Source organism: Macrotis lagotis, chromosome 1 (genome assembly GCF_037893015.1).
Source record: "Macrotis lagotis isolate mMagLag1 chromosome 1, bilby.v1.9.chrom.fasta, whole genome shotgun sequence".
NCBI lineage: Eukaryota > Metazoa > Chordata > Mammalia > Peramelemorphia > Peramelidae > Macrotis > Macrotis lagotis.
This window is the reverse complement of record NC_133658.1, coordinates 502,370,077-502,392,353: the sequence shown is the minus strand read 5'-3', so window position 1 is coordinate 502,392,353 and position 22,277 is coordinate 502,370,077. Positions and strand designations below refer to the sequence as shown.

Genomic DNA, 22,277 nt, shown 5'->3' with positions numbered 1-22,277 from the left:
TTGACTGCATTTCAAGCTCCTTTGCTTTTCAGAATATTGCATTCCAGGCCCTTCAGTCCCTTAATCTTGATGCAGCCAGGTCCTGTGTAATCCTTACTGTGGCTCCTTGGTATCTAAATTGTTTCTTTCTGCCTGCCAGCAGGATTTTCCCTTTTATCTGATTGTTCTGGAATTATGCCACAATATTCCTTGGTGTTTTCATTTTGGAATCCCTTTCTGGAGGGGACTGATGTATTCTTTCAAGAACTATTTTGCCTTTGGTTCCATGATGTCAGGGCAATTTTCCATCACTGAATCTTGTAATATTAAGTCCAGGATTTTTTTCTCTTCAATATTTTCAGGGAGAATAATAATTCTTAAGATGTCCATCCTACTTCTATTCTCTAGGTCAGTAGTTTTGCTGATGAGGTATTCTACATTTTCTTCAATTTTTTCAATTTTTTGGGTTTTGTTTACCAGATTCTTATTATCCCATGAAGTCACTAGTTTCCACAGACTCCATTTTTTTTTAGAGAAGAATTTTCTTCATTTACCTTTTGCAACTCTTTTTCCAATTGGTCAATTCTATTTTTGAAAGAGTTTTCCATTTGACCAATTGAGGTTTTGAGAGAATTATTTTTTTTTTGCATTTGTCCAATTGTATTTTCTAAGGATTTGTTTTCTTGTTGTAAGGTGTTAATCTTCTCTTGGGTTTCTTTTCCCAAGTTTTCCAACTGATTTTTAAACTCCTTCCTGATTTCTTCAAGGAAGTCTTTCTGTGTTGGAAATCAAATCATATTGTCCTCAGAGGCTCTAGAGCTTTCTGAGTGGTCTTTACCTTCTAAGAATATTTCTATGGGCCCTTCCCCCTTTTCCACTGGCCTTTCTTCATTTTCCTAAGATCTTATGTTGTGGGAGGGGCTGGTTCACAGAGGTTTTATGTTGAGATACCTAGAGGCTTTGTTCACTGGGTTTAGTAACTCCACATGGGCCAGCCAGTAGGGGGGGTGCTGCTTGCTTTCTCAGGAGTGTCAGTGACCTTGATTTGAGGCCCTATCCCTTAGCTTGGGGGAATGAATGATGCTGCTGGATACTTTTATCCTTGAACAATGTGGGCTATGCCCTGGGGTAAGATAATTTCTCTCCCTATTCACAGCTGAGGGAGCTCTGCTGCCCACACCTGAACCTGGGAGCGGGGAAGCTGTAACTGTGTTTGTTCCAGGAAGAGGGTTTAACTGAAATGAAGGTATGCAATCTGAGGTCCTCCAGACCAGAGGAGCCCAGCAGATTGATGTCTGCAACTGTCCATTCTGGAACCAGCCCTCCAACCCTGCCAGAGCACCCCAAACCTAGACTATTCTGACTTTCACCCCGTGCCCACTGGCTCTCTGCTTTACACCCCTGGCTCACCCTCAATCCCCCAAGACAAACCTTGAGGTAGATGTTCTTCTCCTAGCTTCTTTTTCTGGGTTTTGTCAATCGGACTTCTGTTAAGAGATTTGTTTCATATTATTTCTGAGGGGAAACCTGGAGACCTTAGCACCGTGCCTGTCTTTTCTCTACCATCTTGGCCAGAAGTCCTCAAGAAAAATGTTTTTATCACTTTTCTGATGTCATTAGTTCTTCCTCTGGAGAAAGAGTGCATTTTTCATCATAAGTCCTTTGGAATTGTCTTGGATCATTGTATTGCTGGGAATAACTAAATTATTCACAGTTACTGTGATACAGTATTGCTGTTACCATATATAATGTTCTCGTGGTTTTGCTCATTTTACTTTGCATCATTTGATATGTCTTTCCAGGTTTTTCTGAAAGTTTCTGGCTCGTCATTTCTTATAACAGCACAACACTATTCCATCATAATGACTACAACAACTTGTTCAGTCATTCTTCAATTGATGAACATTCCATCAATTCACAATTCTTTGCCACCATTAAAGGAAATGCTATAAATTTGTGTGTGTGTGTGTGTGTGTGTGTGTGTGTGTGTGTGTGTGTATTCTTTTCCTTTTTTCCATTCTTTTTGGGAAACAGACCAAGTAATGTTGTTGCTGGGTCAAGGGGTATGCAAGATTTTATAGCCCTTTGACCATGGTTTCAGTATTCAACTTCACTAATAGTGTATATTAGTGCCTCAATTTTCCCACTTCCACTCCAACATTTATTTTTCTCTTCTCTCATATTAGGCAATATATAGGTATGAAGTGTTACCTCCGAATTACTTTAATTAACATTTCTTTAGTCAATAGTGATTTAGAACATTTTTCATATTATGATAGATAGCTTTTATTACTTTGAAAACTGCCTGTTCATATCCTTTGGCTATTTATCAAATAAGGAATGGCTCTCATCTATTATAAATTTGACTTATTTATCTATATATTGAGAAATGAGTTCTTTATCAGAGAACTGTATTGTACATTTTTCTCAGTTTTAATGACTATGTATTTCTTTCAATCCTATTCCCTGCCCTTGCTTATCCTACTGTCTCTCCTTTCACCCTGTCCAACCTTAAAAATGTTTTTCTTCTTTCTTTGACCTATCTCAATCTTCCCTCCTTTCTATCATTGTTTTTCTCTTTCCTTCCTACTTTGCTATGGGCCAGGATAGATTTCTATACTCAAATGAGTGAGATAGATTTCTACACCCAATTGCCTCTTTGAGCCAATTTAAATGAGAATAATGTTCACTCCCTCCCTTTCCTGACCTTTTCCATTTTTCCCCTTCACAAACACTTTTTTTTCGTCCCAAACTAAGACCAGGGTTCCAGTTTTGGCCATAATCTCTCTCATCTACTAGTGCTCCTCCTTATTCTGGAACTGAGATCCAGGACTATGATCCAGATCCATGTTTGGGCAATGTAACAGAGGCCTGCTCCAGGTGCTAACAAAGTGACCCTCTAAACTCCTTCTGACCAGTTTTCTAAGTTCTTTGTTGTCTGTGGGCTGAGAGCTCTGAAAGTAGATTACTAACTACTGTTGCTGCTGATTATATCATTCCCAAGGACTGCTTCTAGTTTGTTGGGGCCAGGTCTGAACTGACAACAAACCTTTCCTCTTGACTTTCAAAGTTGTCTTAAGCTTAAAAATCATTTCATCTCCTTCTTTTATGAGTTCTCCTGTTCCAGAATTTTTTTTGAGGCATTATTTTAAAAATATTTGGAGGGGAATTTAGGAGAGCAGAGATGAGTCCCTTCCTTTTCTTCACCATCTTGCCTTTGCCTTCAAGATTTCTTGAAATAAGATTTTTTTGGAGTTTTTTGGTCATGATGTTCAGGTAATAAATGATTCTTAAGTTTATTTTTTATCTTCAATCCATTTTCCAGGTCAGTTATTTTTGCTATGAACTAACATGCATTTTCTTTTATTTTTCAGTTTTTTGACTTCAATTTAAAATTTCTTCTTTTTTGCTGACATCACTAATTTCTAATGATCCATTTAGGCAATAGTTTGCATCTTTTTGCCAAGCAAGTAATTCCCTTTTTCTTAGAATTATAAAAAAAATTTTGTTTCCTTTTTAAATTCTTGCTTCATCTCTTCTAGGAATTCCAGATAAATTTGTATCCAAACTGTTTTTATTTGAGACTTTTCTTATAGATTTTTAAGTTATTTTTTATGAGTTTTTGTCTTAAGTATCCCTGTCACAACAACTTTTGACGATGTGATTTTGCTATTATTATTTGCTGATTCTTCCAATTTTCTTTTGACTTCAAACATGTTAGATCCAGGATCTGAGAATTTTTGGAGGAAGTCTGAATTTGTCTTGTTATTGCCTTATGTGAGGAATGTATTGTTTCAGGCTTTTATCAACAGCTCAGACTAGAGACCTGCAAGCTTTCTGTGCTCCCCAAGTATCTGATTCAGGGCAAAGTCTGTTGCCTCTTTAGTCTGTGCTCTTCTAGTTTCTTTCCTTGGTTTTCATCTGAGCACAGTTGACTTTTGGACTCAACTATTATAAATCAACTAGGAAACTCTCCTGATTCTGAGACAATGATTCCTACCCTGGGATTCTGATGGGGCTAGAAGATGAGACTGAGAACTTGATCTTTTTCTGGGGGCCAGAATATTTGCTATTGCTTCTGAATTTATTCCTTTCATTCTAGGAATTGTGCCTGTTCTTTACCCAAAAATATCAACCCTGGGCAAAGGTATACTTTTGATCTACAACTTGATCTATAACTTTGATTTATAATTTAGCAATGGCAAACTTCCAATTAGCACTTATTCTCATAATTTGCAATATCCTGGTGTGGGTCTGGGACCCCTTATTACAGCCTATGCCTGGGCACTGGATTAATCTGCCATATTCTTGGACAGATTCAATCCTCAATGTCAATAGACTTCACAGGCAGCATCTTTTATCAATCATATCAGGAAATAAGACTTCCTGAGACTTTTTCTTGTATTTCCACAATCTGGTGTTTGAAGGTTTGTTTGAAGGAAATTTTTTGTTTTGTTTTGCAGGAAGTGTGGGGCGGTGGAGTGCTCAATGTACTATTTCCATGTATTTCCCTGTTTTGTCTTTATTTGATTTCTAAATTCTGTTCAATCTAGCTTTCATCTGACCTCCTCTTTCAGTCAAAACTGTTCTTTTCAAAGTTATTAATGGGCATTTAATTGTTAAATTGAACTACTCTTTTTGCATCCCTCTTGATCCTTCTGCAACCAATCACACTGTTGACCACTTCTTTTTCTTTGACACTCCCTTTTCTCAAGATTTGTGCCTGTGTGTGCGTGCGTGCATGCGTGTGTGTGTGTGTGTGTGTGTGATTTAAATCTTTCTTGGTTTTCCTCCTCTGATTCTCCTCAGTCTTCTTCGCTGAATCTTTGTCTTGGTCATACTTGCTAGATCTAAGTGTCCCACAGGGGACCAACTCGGTCTCTCTTCTTTATATATACTCTTTTACTTAGTGATCTCATCATCTCAATGTTAATGATCCTCAAACTTACTTACTGCCTAGTGACCATCTCAAATACCTGCAAATCTTAGAACTCAATATGTCTAAAACTGAACTCATTGAGAGCACCATCATTCTTCCAATGACTTAGGCTCACAACCTAGGTGTCATCCTCAACTCCACCCACCCACGCTTGCTCACTCCCACATCCAATGAATTGTCATCTTTTTAATTCTACATTTATAACATCTCTTACATATACCTTTATCTCCTCTAACACTTTATTAATAGGCCTTTATTACCTCACACCTAGATTATTATAATAGTCTGATGAATAGTTCCACCCCAATTCATCTACCTTTCCAATTTTAACAAAATTTCCTAAAGAATCAATCTGATCATATCATACACAATAAACTCCAATGATTTCTTATCACATGAAGGATAAAATATAAAATCTTCTGTTTAGTACTCAAAGCCCTTCATAACCTTCCCCATTTCCCCACCCTTCCTATTTTCTCATATTTTACACATATCACTCTGTGATCCAATGATAGTGGAATTTCTTGCTGTTCCTCAAACAAGATATTCCATCTACTGACTCTAGGAATTTTCACTTGCTGTTTCACACACCTGGAATATTCTCCTTCCTCATCTCCATATCTTAGCTTCCCTGATTTCTTTCAAGACCTAGCTAAAATCCCACCTTCTAATCTGCTGATTATTTCCAATTTACTATTTACAAATCTTGTCTTTACATAGTTGTTTGCATGTCTTCCCTATTTATCTGTGTTCTCCTTGAGATCAGGGAATAACTTTTGCTCTTCTTTGTATCTGTAGCATTTAGCATAAGAGATGCTTAATAAGTACTTGTTGACTGACTAATTCTTTAGATTTCTGATAAGAAACTGCCCAGCTGATTGAAATTTTCAGCTTTTTTTTTTGAGAAATCTTTTAGCTATTCTTTTACTATGAGCAATTATTCTTCACGTGACAGAACCCTTGTAGTAAAATTGTCTAAAATTACTATTTAATAGTTTTCAACTATTATTTTCAACTATTAAACAACAAATAACATATGATTCATTTAAAAATATTTCAAGATTTCTTGCAAAACAAATTGAAGAATAAAATAGGAATGGCATGTATCAATCATAATCACAAAAGTATGAAAATTATGAGCTAATGTTCACAAAACAATTTGATATCATTGGGTGAAAAGTGTTACATAAGTATATTTTATTGCTGAGTATTTGTAGATAACATATCATAGTTTTATAATTTAGCAATATGATTGGATGTATCTATTCAGGCTACAATCAGAAATAAAATTAATACATTTTATATTGTAACACCACAATTTACTGCTCTAATTATTTTTTAGATACTCTGCAAACTTGTTATGTATCAATTATTATAAATTATAAATCAAATAAATTAATCAAACATTATAGTCCTTAAATCAAAGATCACTAAATGAACATAGAAGAAGAATCTTTTGAAAATATCATTTTAAAATAATCCTTTGAAATATAAATTGAGCTTCTTGACCTTTATTTAAATTTGCTTCACTTTGCTATTTCAATAGATTTATTTTCTCAGCAGTGTGGAAATTGTGTCTTCATGAAACATATGAAACTATTTCTATATTTCTTCATCCTGTGAGTTGGTGAAATTTTTCTAAGTTTCTTAATGCTGATTTATTACCAACAAACCTTCTGGACTTTCTACTGATTTTCTTTCTTTACTATATGATGATTTCTCTCTTTGTTCAGTCATGTACTTCAATGATAATATTCCTTGTAACAGCAATAATAGTGATAATGATAATAATAACTAACATTTGTATAGCACTTGAAGATTTACATAGGACTTCACAATTGCTATTATATTTTATCCTCACAACAACCTTGGGATAAGTGCTGTTATTATTCCTATTTTATAGAAGAGGAAAATGAGGCAGTGTAAGGTTAAGAGTTGCCCATAGTCATACAGCTAATAAATATCAAAACTGGATTTGGAGTCATCCTTCTGTCTTCAGATCCAGTGCTCAACCACTGTGCCACCTAGTTTTTCATTGGTAAGATACTGCAATATCTTTTTGCCAGTTTTATACTTGATGGAATCATAAATTTAATTCTTCAGACACTGTGACTTGAAACCAGAATAGTGTCAGAATACTAATATTAAAAAGTAAATCTTTGTTTCAGTCATTAAAAACATTAATTTCCCTAAGAAAATTAAGTCATTCCCTTCCTTTTCAGTTACAGATGGAATTGATTATTCATCTGCACATCCAAGATGTATGTCCTGAAAGATAGTTCTATGGAATTTCCATCCAACTACAATTCATTGTGTCAAAAATACATATTTTTCATCTGCTTTGCTTTCCTAAGTCAAACTCAGAATGTTTATGAATTGCACTTCAGAGGTTCTGCATGAGTTAAACTTGAACTCAGCAAAATGGCATCTACAAATGTGAATTTCTTTTGGAATCTACATGAAATATTATTTATAACAGTAAGGAATATGTTTGGGGAATATGTCCTTTGTTATTCTAAGTCCAGATGTTAATAATCAAAAGGATTGTTGAGCAAAGTTCTCTTCATTGCTATAGTTTTCAAAGAATCTTTTGTGATTATGATACACATTGGAGAAAACCTTAAGAAAGAGTTGTACTCAAGTGAATCAAATAGAAACCAAAAGAATTCTATAAGGAAAAAAATGCTGTCAATATACATATGAGCATTATTTTCTTACAGATTATACCATATTATTTTGTGTCACAGGCAAAAAAAAAATTACCAAGCATAATGGATAGAATGGCCTTGAAGTCAGTAAAATCAGGCCCTCCTGACATCTTAACTAAGTGCCCATAAACAAGTAATTTAACTAACAAAACACATCCTTATTAATGTTTTACTTTTATCATCACCATCATTTCCATTGTATTTCTCCTCTCCCTCCTAGAAGCTCATCTCTTATTTTAAAAAAAAAAAGAATGGGGGGGGCAATAGTCTAGCAAACCCAAACAATTTATAATGTAACTCAATCATGTTGTCAACAACTGAACAAATTACCTTTAACTCATTTCTAGAATACCCTCACAGAAGGTATCTCAATGAAATAAGTTTTAATCGTAGTTAATTACTGTTGTGTTTAACCACGCTAGATATTAAATATAAAACATATCATTAAGTAGATAAGTGGTAAAAAGCAAATGATCCTAAGAAACTAATGATTTTAAGAATCTCTCTTAAAGTGTAGACAACTAGCAATATACAAACACCTACATGTACATAATTTTCTCTTCCCCAAAGCCAAGAAATAAGGTTTTAAATTATGCCTACATGACTTGACTTTTGTCTATTTTTTTCATTCCTTGAACCAAATGAATACTTTGCATAATTATCTTGCCAGTTCTCTTTACACAGTCCTGTTTCCTTTCAATATGAATACCATTAATCTCTATCAATCCTCTGAAAGGAATGAAATTCTGAGAATTATATTTGAACAAGTTCTTCCAATTCATTGTTAGAAAATTTTGTTTTTGAGATATTTTATTTTATTTATTTTTTTATTTTTTTAGGTTTTTCGCAAAGCAATGGGGTTAAGTGGCTTGCCCAAGGCCACACAGCTAGGTAATTATTAAGTGTCTGAGATCAGATTTGAACTGGGGTACTCCTGACTCCAGGGCCAGTGCTCTATCCACTGCGCCACCTAGCTGCCTCTTTTGAGATATTTTAAACAAAACATAATAAATGTACCTAAAGAAATTTTGATGGAGAAAAATATTTGATATATTTGACAGATATAGAGAAAGAATCCATTTTTCTACTTCACAGCTTTTTTTAAGTTACAACCAAATATTTATAATTAGTAGCCTCATAGAAGATAGAATAATTTAATTCAACAAACATTTGTTAAGTATCTGCTATAAATAAGGCACTATATTGGAGCTGGTGTTACTAAGACAAAAGTGATCATTTCTACCCTCCAACAACTTAAAATCTACAAATTCCAACCTTTTTATAATTTGGAGAATTAACTTGTCGAGTTAAAATTTCACATTCAAAGATATTATCATGTATTATTCTGTTGTAACAAAATTGTCCTGAGCTCTCTCTCTCTCTGTTCTTCTTCCCTATATTTCATTTCAAGTTTTTGTTTTTCTTGGTCTATGCAATAAAATGTACAGTCTGAACTTCTTCGTATTTCTTCAAACTTACTGAAATCAGCCACATATTTTCCATTTTTTGAGAGTGATACCACAGGTACAAATTCAAATCCCCAGTAGATTTCCTCTGGGACATAAGATGTTCGACTCTGGCAGACAGCACTGGTGGATTCCACTGTGGCATTGAGGAGAACCACCAATTCAAACTCCTTTTCTTTCAGATTTTGTGAGGTCAGATCTCTCAGGGGGCTTGTCTCATCTAGCACATGATAAAATGTCATGGGTAGAATGAGGAAGGGACTTTCAGAAGAAGAATCCACATGAAACTTGACAGAGGCTTGGTTGAGTAGTATCCTTTCCCCTTCTTTAGTAAGATGAGTCTTGAGGAGTTTGCCAGAAAGTTGGCATTGGATTAGCAGACTTTTTCTCATGTTGGCCACTTGAATCACCAGGCATAACTTCCCATTGTGCTTGGTAATGACAGCACAATGGCTAAATTTAATGGTCTCAGCCCGTTTTTTAGGTCTTGCAATTTTGGCCAGGAAAGTACCAGTAATAAAGATTTCAATTAAAGTTGTTATAACTAGTTGAATAACCAGCAAGAAAATGGCATGAGGACACTCTTCAGTGATGAAACGTACACCATATCCAATAGTTGTCTGGGACTCAAGAGAAAAAAGAAATGCCCCAGTTAAGGAGTTGACTTTTGTAATGCAGGCTGTTTGATTTGGGGACTGTTCCAAATCTCCATGAATAAATGCAATCACAAAATAGATTACTCCAAATAGAAACCAGGTCACCACAAAAGTGGCAGCAAATAGGGAAAGTTTGTACCTCCACTTCATGTCTATAACTGTTGTCCATAAGTCTTGAAGGTAAAGCAAGTAGATACCATCAACTTTGTCAATCCTCACATTGCTGTGTCCACTTTTTGACAATACTCGAGGTCGTTTTGTCTTGACTTCAGAATTAGTTGTGTGATTCATGAGATGTGTGCTTGACATATTGATGTGAATGGTTTCCATTTTCAGTACTTGCTTTCACCTAAGAAAATACAATAATTTAGTCATTTAAAATAACATATTAATAAAAATTTATGTCTAAAAATGTACCAATCAGTAGGAAGTAGGTTTGGTTGCATGTAGTATCTCATAATTATAACATATGGTATATTAAAGTTAAATTTCTTTAAGAAAACATGCTATCAAGCAGTAGTCTCTTGTTTATATTTATATATATAAAGCAACATTTATGATGATGCTCAATTTTTCTCAAAAGAAAAAGCATAAACAGAATAAAATTAAAATTAAGATTCCTATTCATGGTCTTAAAATGTTATATACAAAAAAAATTATGTCCTACGTCAAAAAATTGCACCACTGTTATGTAAGTTAAACCTAGAATAACTTATTTTTTTTCCAAGTCTGGAAAATTTTTCACAAGATTCTCCTAACAGAGAAAAGGCTGACCCAAAACTTTGTGGGAGGATATGAAACTTTGGAAACAAGAGGAATTCTTCTTTGAGAGAAGTCTTGAATGGGTCCTGACTTTCTCCTTGGACTAACTCCAGAAACATGAAAAGAGAAAGACACTAGAAATCAGTGATGTATTGAGAATTAGCTTCCTCTATTTGCTTGTAGCTTCCAAAATCTTTCTTGGCTAGAAATCTAATCCATAACAGCATTTTCTGAGAACACTCATTTTGTTTTGCTAATCTAACCAATAACTTAGAATCCATAACCAATTTTACATCCCCATGAAGGATGAGACAATAAGAGAAAAAGTGAAGCTGGTAGTGACAAGTTCCTTATTTTGATTTCATCAATGCTACTTCTGTAAAAACACAGTCAGCATAAAATTTTAGGCATAAGAAATTATCCAAAGAAAGAGGCTACATTTGGCATAGTGTCTCTCCTTAGGGATAGGAAAACAATGTCTTTTCAAATAGTCACTGAAAATTGAAAGAGATATTGAAATTCTGGTAGATATGACCTATAAATGCTAGCTGAAGAACTGAGAAAATAGCATATGATATTATATGACTTTCCATATGTGATTGGTGAATTTTAATAAGTTGGTAATTTAATAGTGTATTCTCAGACAAAACAGATAGGTTTGTTCAACAAGGTTGAACAAAATCCCGATCTGTAATGAAAAATTTCCATCTAGTGGTTCTATGATTTATATTTAACTTCTTGGTTTTATAATAGTCCACTTTAATAGAATTTTTGAAAAATATTTATCACTATTTTTTTTAAATCTTGTTTAAAGAAGGTTAAAAAAACCTATTCAGGACAGTGCAAATCTATCAAAGCTTCCATTTTTCCCGATTAAATTAATAAAGCTTTATCATTTACTAAGTAAACCCTAAAATTAGCTCAGAAAGGAAGTAGAAATGTTTTTATTACATGAAGGATTTTATGGGAGTTTTTTAGAATTCATTTTATTTATTTAGAATATTTTGGGATCAGTTATAAAGATAATATGGAATATTATAGACATTCTCAATATAAGGTGTGAACATGGGAATTAATATGTCCATGGCATAGTATTTCTCAGCAGCTAAGTGGGAAAAAAATGTTGCAAAGGCTTAAAATCTTTGAAACTAATGTTTAGACAAACTCAGAACAAAGAAAAAAGTATAGCTGGAGTACCATTATCTGCGAGTAATTTTTGAAAGGGAACTATAAAGGACATTTGAAGAAAGGCATTATCTGATTACAGAGAAAGAAATGATAAATAGAAGTATGTATAGAATAATTCGATATATATGTATGTGTGTGTGCATAAACACACACACACACACATACACACACCTATTTGTGACATAGTAGCCATCTCTAAAGTGCTGTGAGAAGTAAAGAAAAAAGAGGAAATTTACATGATAATTTTGTTGAAAGAAAAAGCAAGTTGTACATATTTGATTTTTTTAAATTGTACTATTTTAAGGAAATGCTTGCTTTATTCTATAAATTTTTTTAAAAAAGGAGTTTCTCAGAAAAGTGAATTCAAAATCACTATACAAATTTTTAATTTAAATATTAATTATAGGGGCAGCTAGGTAGCACAGTGGATAGAGCACAGGCCCTGGAGTCAGGAGTACCTGGGTTCCAGTCTCAGACATTTAATAATTACCTAGCTGTGTGGCCTTGGGCAAGCCACTTAACCCCATTTGCCTTGAAAAAACCTAACCCCCCCAAAAATATTAATTATAAAATTAATCTAAATGTGAAAATTTATGTTTTAATATGTGACCCACATCCATATATCCTGTAATCCAGGAAATATATAGGGGTTTTTCTTGGTTTTACTAAAAACTATTGTGGTCTATTAACCTCATTATTCTTAAATTCTCCATATTTGCAAAATGGAATAAAAGATAGTAGTTCCTAAATATTTTTGCATGCTAATGAACAGTTTTAGTGAGTCTTGATCATCTTGGATAAATGGCACAACACTGGAGTTTATTATTTAATCTAAATATTGAATGATTCTTTTCCTTTCAGGAAATTAGGCCAGGAGTTAAATGTATCTCAAAACTCTGAGATATATACATCTCATAGAGGAAGGGGATTTCTTCAAAGTTTTGTGCTATACTGACCACAATTTAAAGAGGAAATATAAATTATCATTGATATGCAGGATCAGGGTTAGTCTTTATACTTGTTTCTGTGACTTTTGCATTTCTGTGGATAAGAGGAAATAAATTGTATTGGGCTTTTGTTGATTCAGGTTTTTTCCTAATTCATCTCTACCAATCAATTGCCTACATTATCTTTCCACATAATTGCACCTAAATACAGATATTTATCAAGATCCTTTCTTTTCCTTCAAAAATAAGGAATCTCCTTATCTCCTTTTGTCTAATCTATCACCATATGATCACCTTATAGTCACTTTTTTATTGAATAGGTTCACTATTGGAGCTAACCTAATAGCTAGAAAATGTGAAAGTGGGATTTTTCATTGCTCTGGACTATTAATCCACAAACCCTGCCCAGTTTTGAGCTTTTTCTTCTTCTAGTTAGGTGTCACAGTGGATAATGTTTGCCTTAAGTCAGTACTTATTTAGCAGTATAACCTTGAGAAAGTGACTAAATTTGTGTTTTCCTTGGTTTCTTTAACTATAAAATTCCTTCAATATAATAACATATGCCTCCCAGGGTTGTTGTGAGGATCAAATGAGGTAATATTTGCCAAGAGTTTAGTATATTGTAGCTACTACAAATACGCTTATTTCCTTCTCTTCCCCATCCCTTTTCCCAATATGTTCTACTGTGAGCCCATGGAGGAAGTATGAGACCACATAAGAAAGAAAATAACAAGGACAATGGATAATTTTCTAGAGAAAAGTCTAGAAATTCAGTCTATAGTGAAGCATTGTTCCTAAGTAATTTTTAGATTTCTTTGATTTTAGAGTTTTTAGATAGAAGTGACCTTGGAGATTATTTCACCCTATACCCATAAGGAAACTCAAGACCAAGGAAGTTAAAAAAAATTTCCTAAGAGCAACAGAGAAACATTTAGAATTCAATTCAATTTAAAAAAAATATTCAATATTTCACATGTACAGAGTGCTGTGCCAAGCAATGGGAACACATGAAAACTCAAATAAACTATGACTTCATTAATGGAGGTAACATCTGGTGTTAGAACTTTCTCCAGTTCAGATTATAGCCTATGTCTTTGTAAATGAATCTTTAGGACTTGCTTGAACTATATAGTATGATTAAGTGTCTTGCCCAGAGTTACACAATTAAAGTGAATACAAAAGGTAGTATTTTTTTTTTATTAATATTAAGTCTAGCACCTGATCCACTGTTATACTAGATATAGAGAAAAAATTGAAAAGTAATCTTGGCTTTAAGTAGTTTATATTTTTCTGCTATCTATGTTATAATAGTAATTACAATAGTAATAATAACAATGATAATGATATTTATATAGTGCTTATTATGGGACAGTCTATATAACAAGCACTTTACAATTATTATCTCAGACTCATCTTCCTGATTCAAGGAAAACAGATAAGTAAATATAACTAGCAATTAGAAGAACCAGGAAAGATTTTCCCCTAGGAAATGACTCCTAAGCTAAGCTTTAAAGGAAATTAATAATTCAAAAAGGCAGAAGAGTAAAAATTGTACTTCAGGCAACATTTGAAAAAATCATATTGATGTGAAATGATGAATTTGGAGCATAGCAAGTGAGACAATTCTCTGTAATGTAAATTAGTGTCAGAAAAAATAGAGTGAATATTTTGACTATGTGGAATATGTAAATACCCATATATATTTGTCTAATTTGGGTCCTGAGTGGGCATAAATAGATATTTCTAGAATCACAACCACCCCACTCCAAAAGAGGCTTTGATTTCTGCCTAGAAAAGAATAGAAGGGGCCAACAGGCTGGTTGCTCTATTCTTTTCCAAGACTAGAATTATATTTGATCTCCAATTATTACTAATATAAGGGAAATTATTTGGGGATTCAAACTCTTCCTGATCATTATCCCTAAAAAGGGAAAAATTACAGCTTATAGCCAAAGGATTCCTTTCCACCAAGTAGTTATATAAAAGATATCTTAGTTCAAATGAGAGAGTCTTTGATCTCACAAAAGGGAATTACACAAAGTCTCTAAGGAAGCAAGTTGGAAATCAGGACTTTGTTGAAGTCCTTCCTCCATGTGTCTGCTAATTCTCATTTGTTTTCCTTCTCTTTCTCTGTTTAGTGTTCTCCCACAAAAGGATCTGGTATTAGGAAGGTTTTCTCTTGAAAGAGGAATGTAAGGGACTGTTTGTGTTGCAAATACTGTAAATTTTCATCACCTGATGTCTTATAGCACCAGAGTGTTATTTACTAGTTGATTGAAGAGTGCCATGGGAGTGGGAGAGGACCAGGGACTGGGGAGGATATTTAAGCACTTGTATTTGGTCTAATAAATGGAGATCTTGCAGCACTTGGAGAACTAGGAGAACTTAAAGGAGAACTTATCATCCTTGTCTCCCTTGTCTCCCCCCCCCCCCCCCACATTCATGAAGGTAAAGATAAGCTAGCTGGCAGGAATCTAACACATCCTGAGCAGCTAGTCTAACAGGAACATAACAAATGGTGCCCGAACAGGGACATGAAGGTGGAGCTATCTGAGTGGAGTCCAGGATAAGGACCAGCCGATACAAGCAAGAGGAATTCCAGGCATCATCCCAGAGCAGGGGACTTCGGAGAGGTAACAGACTGATTGTTACCAGGGGGCTGATTTTAAGGAAGTTGGAACAAGGAGGTGTGAAGGAAAGTAAAAGTAAGAAGAAACAAATATTCAGCACTGAGGAGTCAGTGGGAGGTGGAGTCTCCAGGCAGCACTGCAGGGGACTGAGCTTCTTCCTCAGCAGCAGTCCCTACCAGCACCATAAATGGGATGCAGAGGACATACTTGCTGTTCCTTTAGGCTGCTGTTGCCTGTCTGGCTGTGCTAAATGTGACAACCCCTAAACCTATGACCCTGATGCAGATCCTGATGCCTACAACAAATTTCACTCCAGAAGCCACAACGAATTTCACTCTCCAGCCTACAACCAAGCACACCACGACAAGCTCTGAAGGCACATTAACTGCACTTCCTGTGTTGAGAGCAAAAATGTCACATGCTATTGGACAGTTTGTAATAGTGATGGCTACTGTTCACAAAATGCAACAGCTCTAAATTTTACTGTTGTTAACAGCTCAAGTAATTTCAAATGCTCTCTCATTCTCTGCTGCTCCCATCTTCTGAAGAGGGAGGGGGGGAAGAAGAAGGGGAAATTTTCCATTTTTAGAACTTCGAAACTCAAACCTATGTCTCAAAAAGCTTATTTTAGAAATCAAGAGATCCCCATGCCTTCTTCCTGGTTTTGGGGGTGGGGTGGGCAATGACTGTTTTTCTTAGGCTATTGATTGGGAAGCTTCATGGTCAATTAGTTAAGAAAAGAGGGGAAGAAGACTGTTTTCTGGGACTGGGAAAATCTTTTGAATGAATCCTGTGCTTATGGCTAATATTTTGGTGTGTTATGTGTGTACATGTGTATTTAAACATCTATAGGACATTTTACATCTCTCCACTGGCCTGGAGAGGTGGGAAAATGTTTCTATAAACTGAGATCTGGTACTGGCCAGGGTATCAATCTCAGCTTGGTAAATGTGATACAAGAGAGTTGTTTCTGTTTATGTTAGTGTCTAAACTCCTGTGTGTGTGTGTAATTCAGATCTGAAATAGGTAAAGTTAAATGTTACTCCTTTTAGTTTGAGTTGTGAATTTAATTGCTTAAAAAGGTCTAATTTAAGTAATTAATGTAGTTGGGATCTGAGCCTATTTGCTTATACCATTTGAAAGTTTGTGAATTGCAAGGTTTGTGAAAAGATCTCAGCTGTGAACTAAGCTTTTTTTAACCTAATATTGATTGACAGCTATTTTCAACTTATATTAATTGAGACTTCAAGGTTTAGTAAATGTAGACAATGTAGACAAGGGGTGGAGGGTGGCACAGAGAGTGAGGTGCCCCAACCCATTAATAGTAGCAGCCCAAAGTTGGGTAGATTTCCTGCCCTCAGGAGGTTTTAAAAAAGAGGGAGGGCAAAAAGGCCTCTACCTGTGTTTAAAGAAAAAAGAAACTCTCTGAGAGTAATTTAGTCACCTAAGTTCTGTAACAAGTCCTGAGAATTGCATGTGTTAAGAAGGAAAATATAATTGGATAAATTGTATTTCAAGGAATTTGGGAATATTGAATCATAAAATCTACTGATTTCTTTAGGGAAAGAGATATTTGTACTGTTGATGTTAAATTGATATTATTTTCAAACAGTTGCTTATGTTATGTATTCTTTGTCTCGTCTATCATCACAAGTTTATGGTAAGGGAAATATCACAAATCATGACCCCCTTCTTGGATAAATCTGTAGATTCATAAATAATATAATGATGGAAATATTATTTTGTAAAATCTAATAACTCATGTTAATTGACTTGAATGCTTAGTTGTTTGTACTATTGTTTAATTGACATTTGTTTATACTATTTCTGAACTTTTGTTTATAACTTATAAACTTTGTTTATAATTTATTATATAACTGAATTAAGGAATTTTGCTTCAAAAAAGGGGGGGGATTTGTAAGGTGATATTGTGTGTGGGCATACTGTAAATTTTCATCACCTGGTGTCCTCTAGCACCAGAGCATTATTTACTAGTTAATTGAAGAGTGCCACAGGAGTGGGAGTGGACCAGGGACTGGGGAGGATATTTAAGCACTTATATTTGGTCTAATAAACAGAGATCTTTCAATACCTTGGAGAACAAGGAGAACTTGTCATCCTTGTGTCCCTTGTCTCCCACCCCTTCAATATTCACCTGGGTAAGGATAAGCTAGCTGGCAGGAACCTAACATATCCTGAGCAATTAGTCTAACTGAAACATGACACAGGAAAAAAAAGAAAGTGACTCTTCCCCTAAGCTCTCTCAATAACTCCAGGCATTCAGAGTAATTACTGACTACCCCAATAAGGAGTCGTTAAACAAAAGCACCAGATTTGAAACTCACATTACAGAAATGATATGAAAGAAGTCTCAAAAGGTAACGGGGAACCAGACTATGAAGGGTTTTAATGCCAACTAAGACACCAATAATTAAAAAACAATCAGGGGTATTAAAGATGCTTGAATAAAGTAGTAGCATGATCAGAAATGAGTTTTAGGAAGATGTTTTGGAGCCTATGGAAGGATTGGGAAGGGCAAGGAGTCCAATTTGGAAGCTATTTTAATAGTTCATTCAAAGGGTGATGAAGGCCTGAAAATATTTGTGAATAGAGAATTAGAGAAAAATATAGGATATTGTGGAGGCATTATCAACCAGAATTGGTAACTGATGTGATTTAGGGAGAGGAAAAGATGTTAGAGAACAAAACAGATAAGAATTGCTCAAGTCACAAACCTTTAGATGACTTAGAAGTTTGTAGTATCCTTAGAAGAGACAGGTATATCTTAAGGAGGAGCAGTTTTAGGAGTTAAAAACAATAAATTTCATTCTCATAGCTGTAGAATGTGAGATGACTATAGACTATCCAGGTAGAAATGATGATAACCATTCTTGTGTTTGGGAGAGAGATTAGGACTATGTACTTTTGAAACCTGGGTTTCACTGGAGATGCCTTTGAGCACCTTTTTTGAGAATGTGAAATTTATCCACCATGGAACATGCTATAACCCTCTCAGGTGATAAGGGTAGCTTCCATTAGTTGATTACCTGCTTTAGAAATAGTGAGAATAAGTGTTCATCTCACTTCCTCCTTTTTTTTAAACTCAAATCTTTTAATGTGCTGTGACAAATTTGGACATCTTGAACTGGTAAGAAGGGGAAACATCACTCCTTGCTCCCCCTCTTTTATTGCCCTCTCAAGAAATGGGTTCAGAGGGCCTTTATTTATGATTTATTTTGTATTCAGTTTCAGGTGCAGGGGTTGATACCAATGTGTCCACGTTGACAAAGAATCGTAGTCATGCTTGTAGAGAGGTGGTGCAGCAAGTCATTTTACCTGGGAAGCTTGGATAAGCCAGGATATCCATCTGTAACTCAAGCCAAGCAGGTTATTTGGGCCTTGGAACTTGGTGCTCTATGACATATTAGTTAATTAGCTAAATCTCTCTGACATCTTAGTTATTAGCTATTAACTCTATGACATCTTAGCTACTAGCTATTAGCTAAATCTAATCTCTTTCTTTACCCAGGAGACTAAAGATTATGAATGGAGGGGGCTTTTGCCACTCATTATAAAGACAATAAATTTGAAATCACATTACATAAATTAGTAATAAAGTGAGGATCTACTTGGTATGGTTTGTGACTTAACCAAGAAACATTCAATGGCACATGAGAAGTAACTAAGAAGGCAAGTGTAATAGAACAATGTCCAAAACCATCTTTGAGATTTGGTTGGCTCAGGGGACTAGTAGACTTAGACTGTTGATTCTTCATCACCTAAGAGCAAGGAAGCCATGAGGAACTATAGCAGTAATCAGATGTTTGATTGGTGTATCATTGGGGGTAATTCAGGCAAGGGAACTTTGCTCAGTTAAATCAACCCAAGGAATCTGCAATGCCAATCTTACTGAATATCATTCTGCTGCTGTGGCTAAATAAATATATTTTTCTTAACTATTGAATGTATGTGTCTCCTTTCAGTATTGAACCCAAACTACCAGGGGACTAGTCTGAATTAGGGTCAGTCAAAATAATAGGTATAGGCAGCAGGATTGTGGTAGAAGATGGGTAGTGCAGAGGGAGGTGAACTTAGATTAACCTTCCTGCTTCTAGTGGAGTTTTTGGTAATATCTCCCTATACAATAATTGCTTATTGAGGTGCCTTCAATTCATAGAAGATAAGAGAATAAACTGCCTATGGTCATTTGAAAAGAAGGAAATAATAATGTATTCTCAGTATCCTAAAGAACTGTTGCCTAAAGATAATTTTGGTAAACTATGTTGTTGGCCTTAGAGTTTTGTTAGGGCTTCCAGCCTAGTAATGGAAGTGTTCCCCCAGTTCTATTAGGGTCTCTTTTCAGAACTTAGTTAAATTTCAGAGCAGTTTGCAAGAATTAGACTGGGGCAAAGGGAAAGAAAAGTATTTTCCCCCTTAAAAAGGACAAATTCAAAAAAGGAAGTAGTTGTGTTCAGCTTTTGCTGGGACTAGATATCTGCTTTTGTACTGCTAATGGTCATTATTGTTCAGTCAACTTGGGAGAGGTCTCCTGAAAACAGGACTTTACCAGGTATAGGGGATTTGTTTGGTTTTGAGTGATTTACTGTCAAAGTCATTACAGCTGTAACTACCTCCAACTATATGGATAGAGTCAACTACTAAAGGTTAAAGTAAGAGATTCTTGGACCACCAACTGTTCTGGAAAAATTGTTGGAGTTTATTTTGATTTAGAATTTAAGAAATCAATCATAATTTGTAATTCTGTAGTAGGAGGCATTGGAGCAAAGACTTGAAAGGACAATGTTAAGTTCTCTCCAAGAACCCTGAGGTGTATCTGGAATCAGGAATGTATGGATAATTACACCACTTTCACTCCATTTAATTTTTGAAGGCAAGCAGAATAAATAGAATTGTCTAAATGGGAAAGAGGTACAAAATAATTGCATAAAAATTAGAATTGGATAAATAGAATCTAATTATTCCATGTGATATCAAGAAACAATGAAGCAAAATTAAAAGAAAGAAAAACAGAAGAAAATGTGAAATATTTCATTGGAAAAATAACTGACCTAGAAAATGGATCTAGGAAATTTAATTTAAGAGTTATTACACTACTAGAAAACTATGATTTTAAAAAAAACCTAGACTTTCAAGAAAACTGCCTTGATATTCTAGAGCCAAAGGGTTAACATAGAAATTGAAAGACTCTACCATTCACTTCCTAAAAAAGATCTCAAAATGAAAATTCCCAGGAATATTATAGCTAAATTCAAATTATTTCTAACAAAGGCATTATTTCACTAATTTATAAATAATTTGAGTCAAACTTATAAAAATGAGATTCATTTCCAAGTTGACAAATGGTCAAATGTTATGAATAGCTACTTTTCAGAAAAAGTGACCAAAGTTAGTTATAGTCAAGTAAAAAATTGTACTAAATCACTATTGATTAAAGAAATATAAATTAAAATAGCTCTCAGGTACCACTATCCCTCAATCATTAGATATGCAGGGATAGTTCAATATTATGAAAACAATGAGCATAAATGACCATATCAATAACAAAATTAACAAAAATCAAAGGATTATCTCATTAGATACTGAAAAGACCTTTGACAAAATACAGTACCATTCCCATTGGCATAGGAATACATGGTGTTTTCCTTAAAATGATAAGCATTTCTATCTAAAACCAACAGCAAGCATTTATATGTAATGGGGATAAACTAGAAGCATTCCCAATAAGATAGGGGTAAAAAAAGGATGCCTATTATCACCACTATTATTCAATATTGTCTTAGAAATGTTAGCTTTAGCAATAAGAAAAGTAAAAGAAGTTGAAGGAATTAGACTAGGTACTTCAGATGATATGGTGATCTACTTAGAGAATCCTAGAAAATCAACTAAAAACTATTTGAAACAATTAACAAGTTTAGCAAAGTAGTGGTATATGAAATAAACCCATATAAATCATAAGCATTTCCTCTATATGGCAAACAAAGTCTAACAGCAAGAAAGAGAAAGAGGAAATTCCATTTAGGTAATGGTGGACAACATAAAATATTTGAGAATCTCCTCCAAAGATAAACCCAGAAACTATATGAAGATAATTACAAAATACTTTTTACACAAATAAAGTTAAATAAATGTGGGAAAATGTCAATTGCTCATGGGAAAGCTGAGCTAATATAATAAAAATGATAATTCTACCCAAATTAAATTACTTATTCAGTGTCATACCAATCAAACTACCAAAAAATTATTTTATAGAGCTAGAAAAATAGTAACAAGAATTCATCTGAAAGAATAAAAGGTCAATAAAAGCTGTACTCATTTCTAAAATACATAAAGAAATGAGACAAATTTATAAGAATACAAATCATTCTCCAATTGATGGTGAAAGGAAACAGAGAGTTTTCAGCTGAAGAAATTAAAGTTATCCACAGTCATATGAAAAGTGCTCTAAATCATTATGGATAAGAGAAATACAAATTAAAACTCTGAGGTACCACCTCACACCTCTCAGATTGACTAAAATGTCAAAATTTTAAAAAAGGAAAATGATCAATGGAGGAAAGAATGTGGGAAAACTGGTACACTGATGAACTGTTGGTGGAGTTGTGAACTGACTCAACTATTCTGGAAAGCAATTTGGATTCTGGAGAGGGCAATAAAACTATGCAAAGCCTTTGTTTCAGCCATATCACTACCAACTCTATCTCCTGAAGAAATCATAAAAAGGCAGGAAAGATCCACATGTACAGAAATGTTTATAGAAGTTCTTTTTGCAGTGGCAAATAATTGGAAATTGAGGGGATACTCATCATTTGGAGAATGGTTGAATAAGTTATGCTATATGAATGTGATGGAGTATACTGTTCTGTAAGAAATCATGAGTGACTGGACTTTAGAAAAGCCTGGAAAGATTTGTATTAGCTGGTGCTGAGTGAAGTAAATAGTACCAGGAGAACATTATTCACATTAACAACAACATTGTGAATG

General features: G+C 34.4%; 1 protein-coding gene across 2 annotated transcripts in view; it reads right to left on the bottom strand.

Annotated features, from left to right (window-relative positions):
- Positions 1–1,956: 1,956 nt before the first annotated feature.
- KCNJ15 (potassium inwardly rectifying channel subfamily J member 15) overlaps positions 1,957–22,277 on the bottom strand; it is a 47,396-nt gene continuing 27,075 nt past the window's right edge. For both annotated transcript variants that reach the window (XM_074214002.1, XM_074214001.1), the window contains exon 3: positions 1,957–10,097. In XM_074214002.1, coding sequence (XP_074070103.1) covers positions 8,960–10,078 — 1,119 coding nt within the window. In that variant the 5' untranslated portion in view covers positions 10,079–10,097 and the 3' untranslated portion in view covers positions 1,957–8,959. The remainder of the gene's footprint in view (positions 10,098–22,277) is intronic.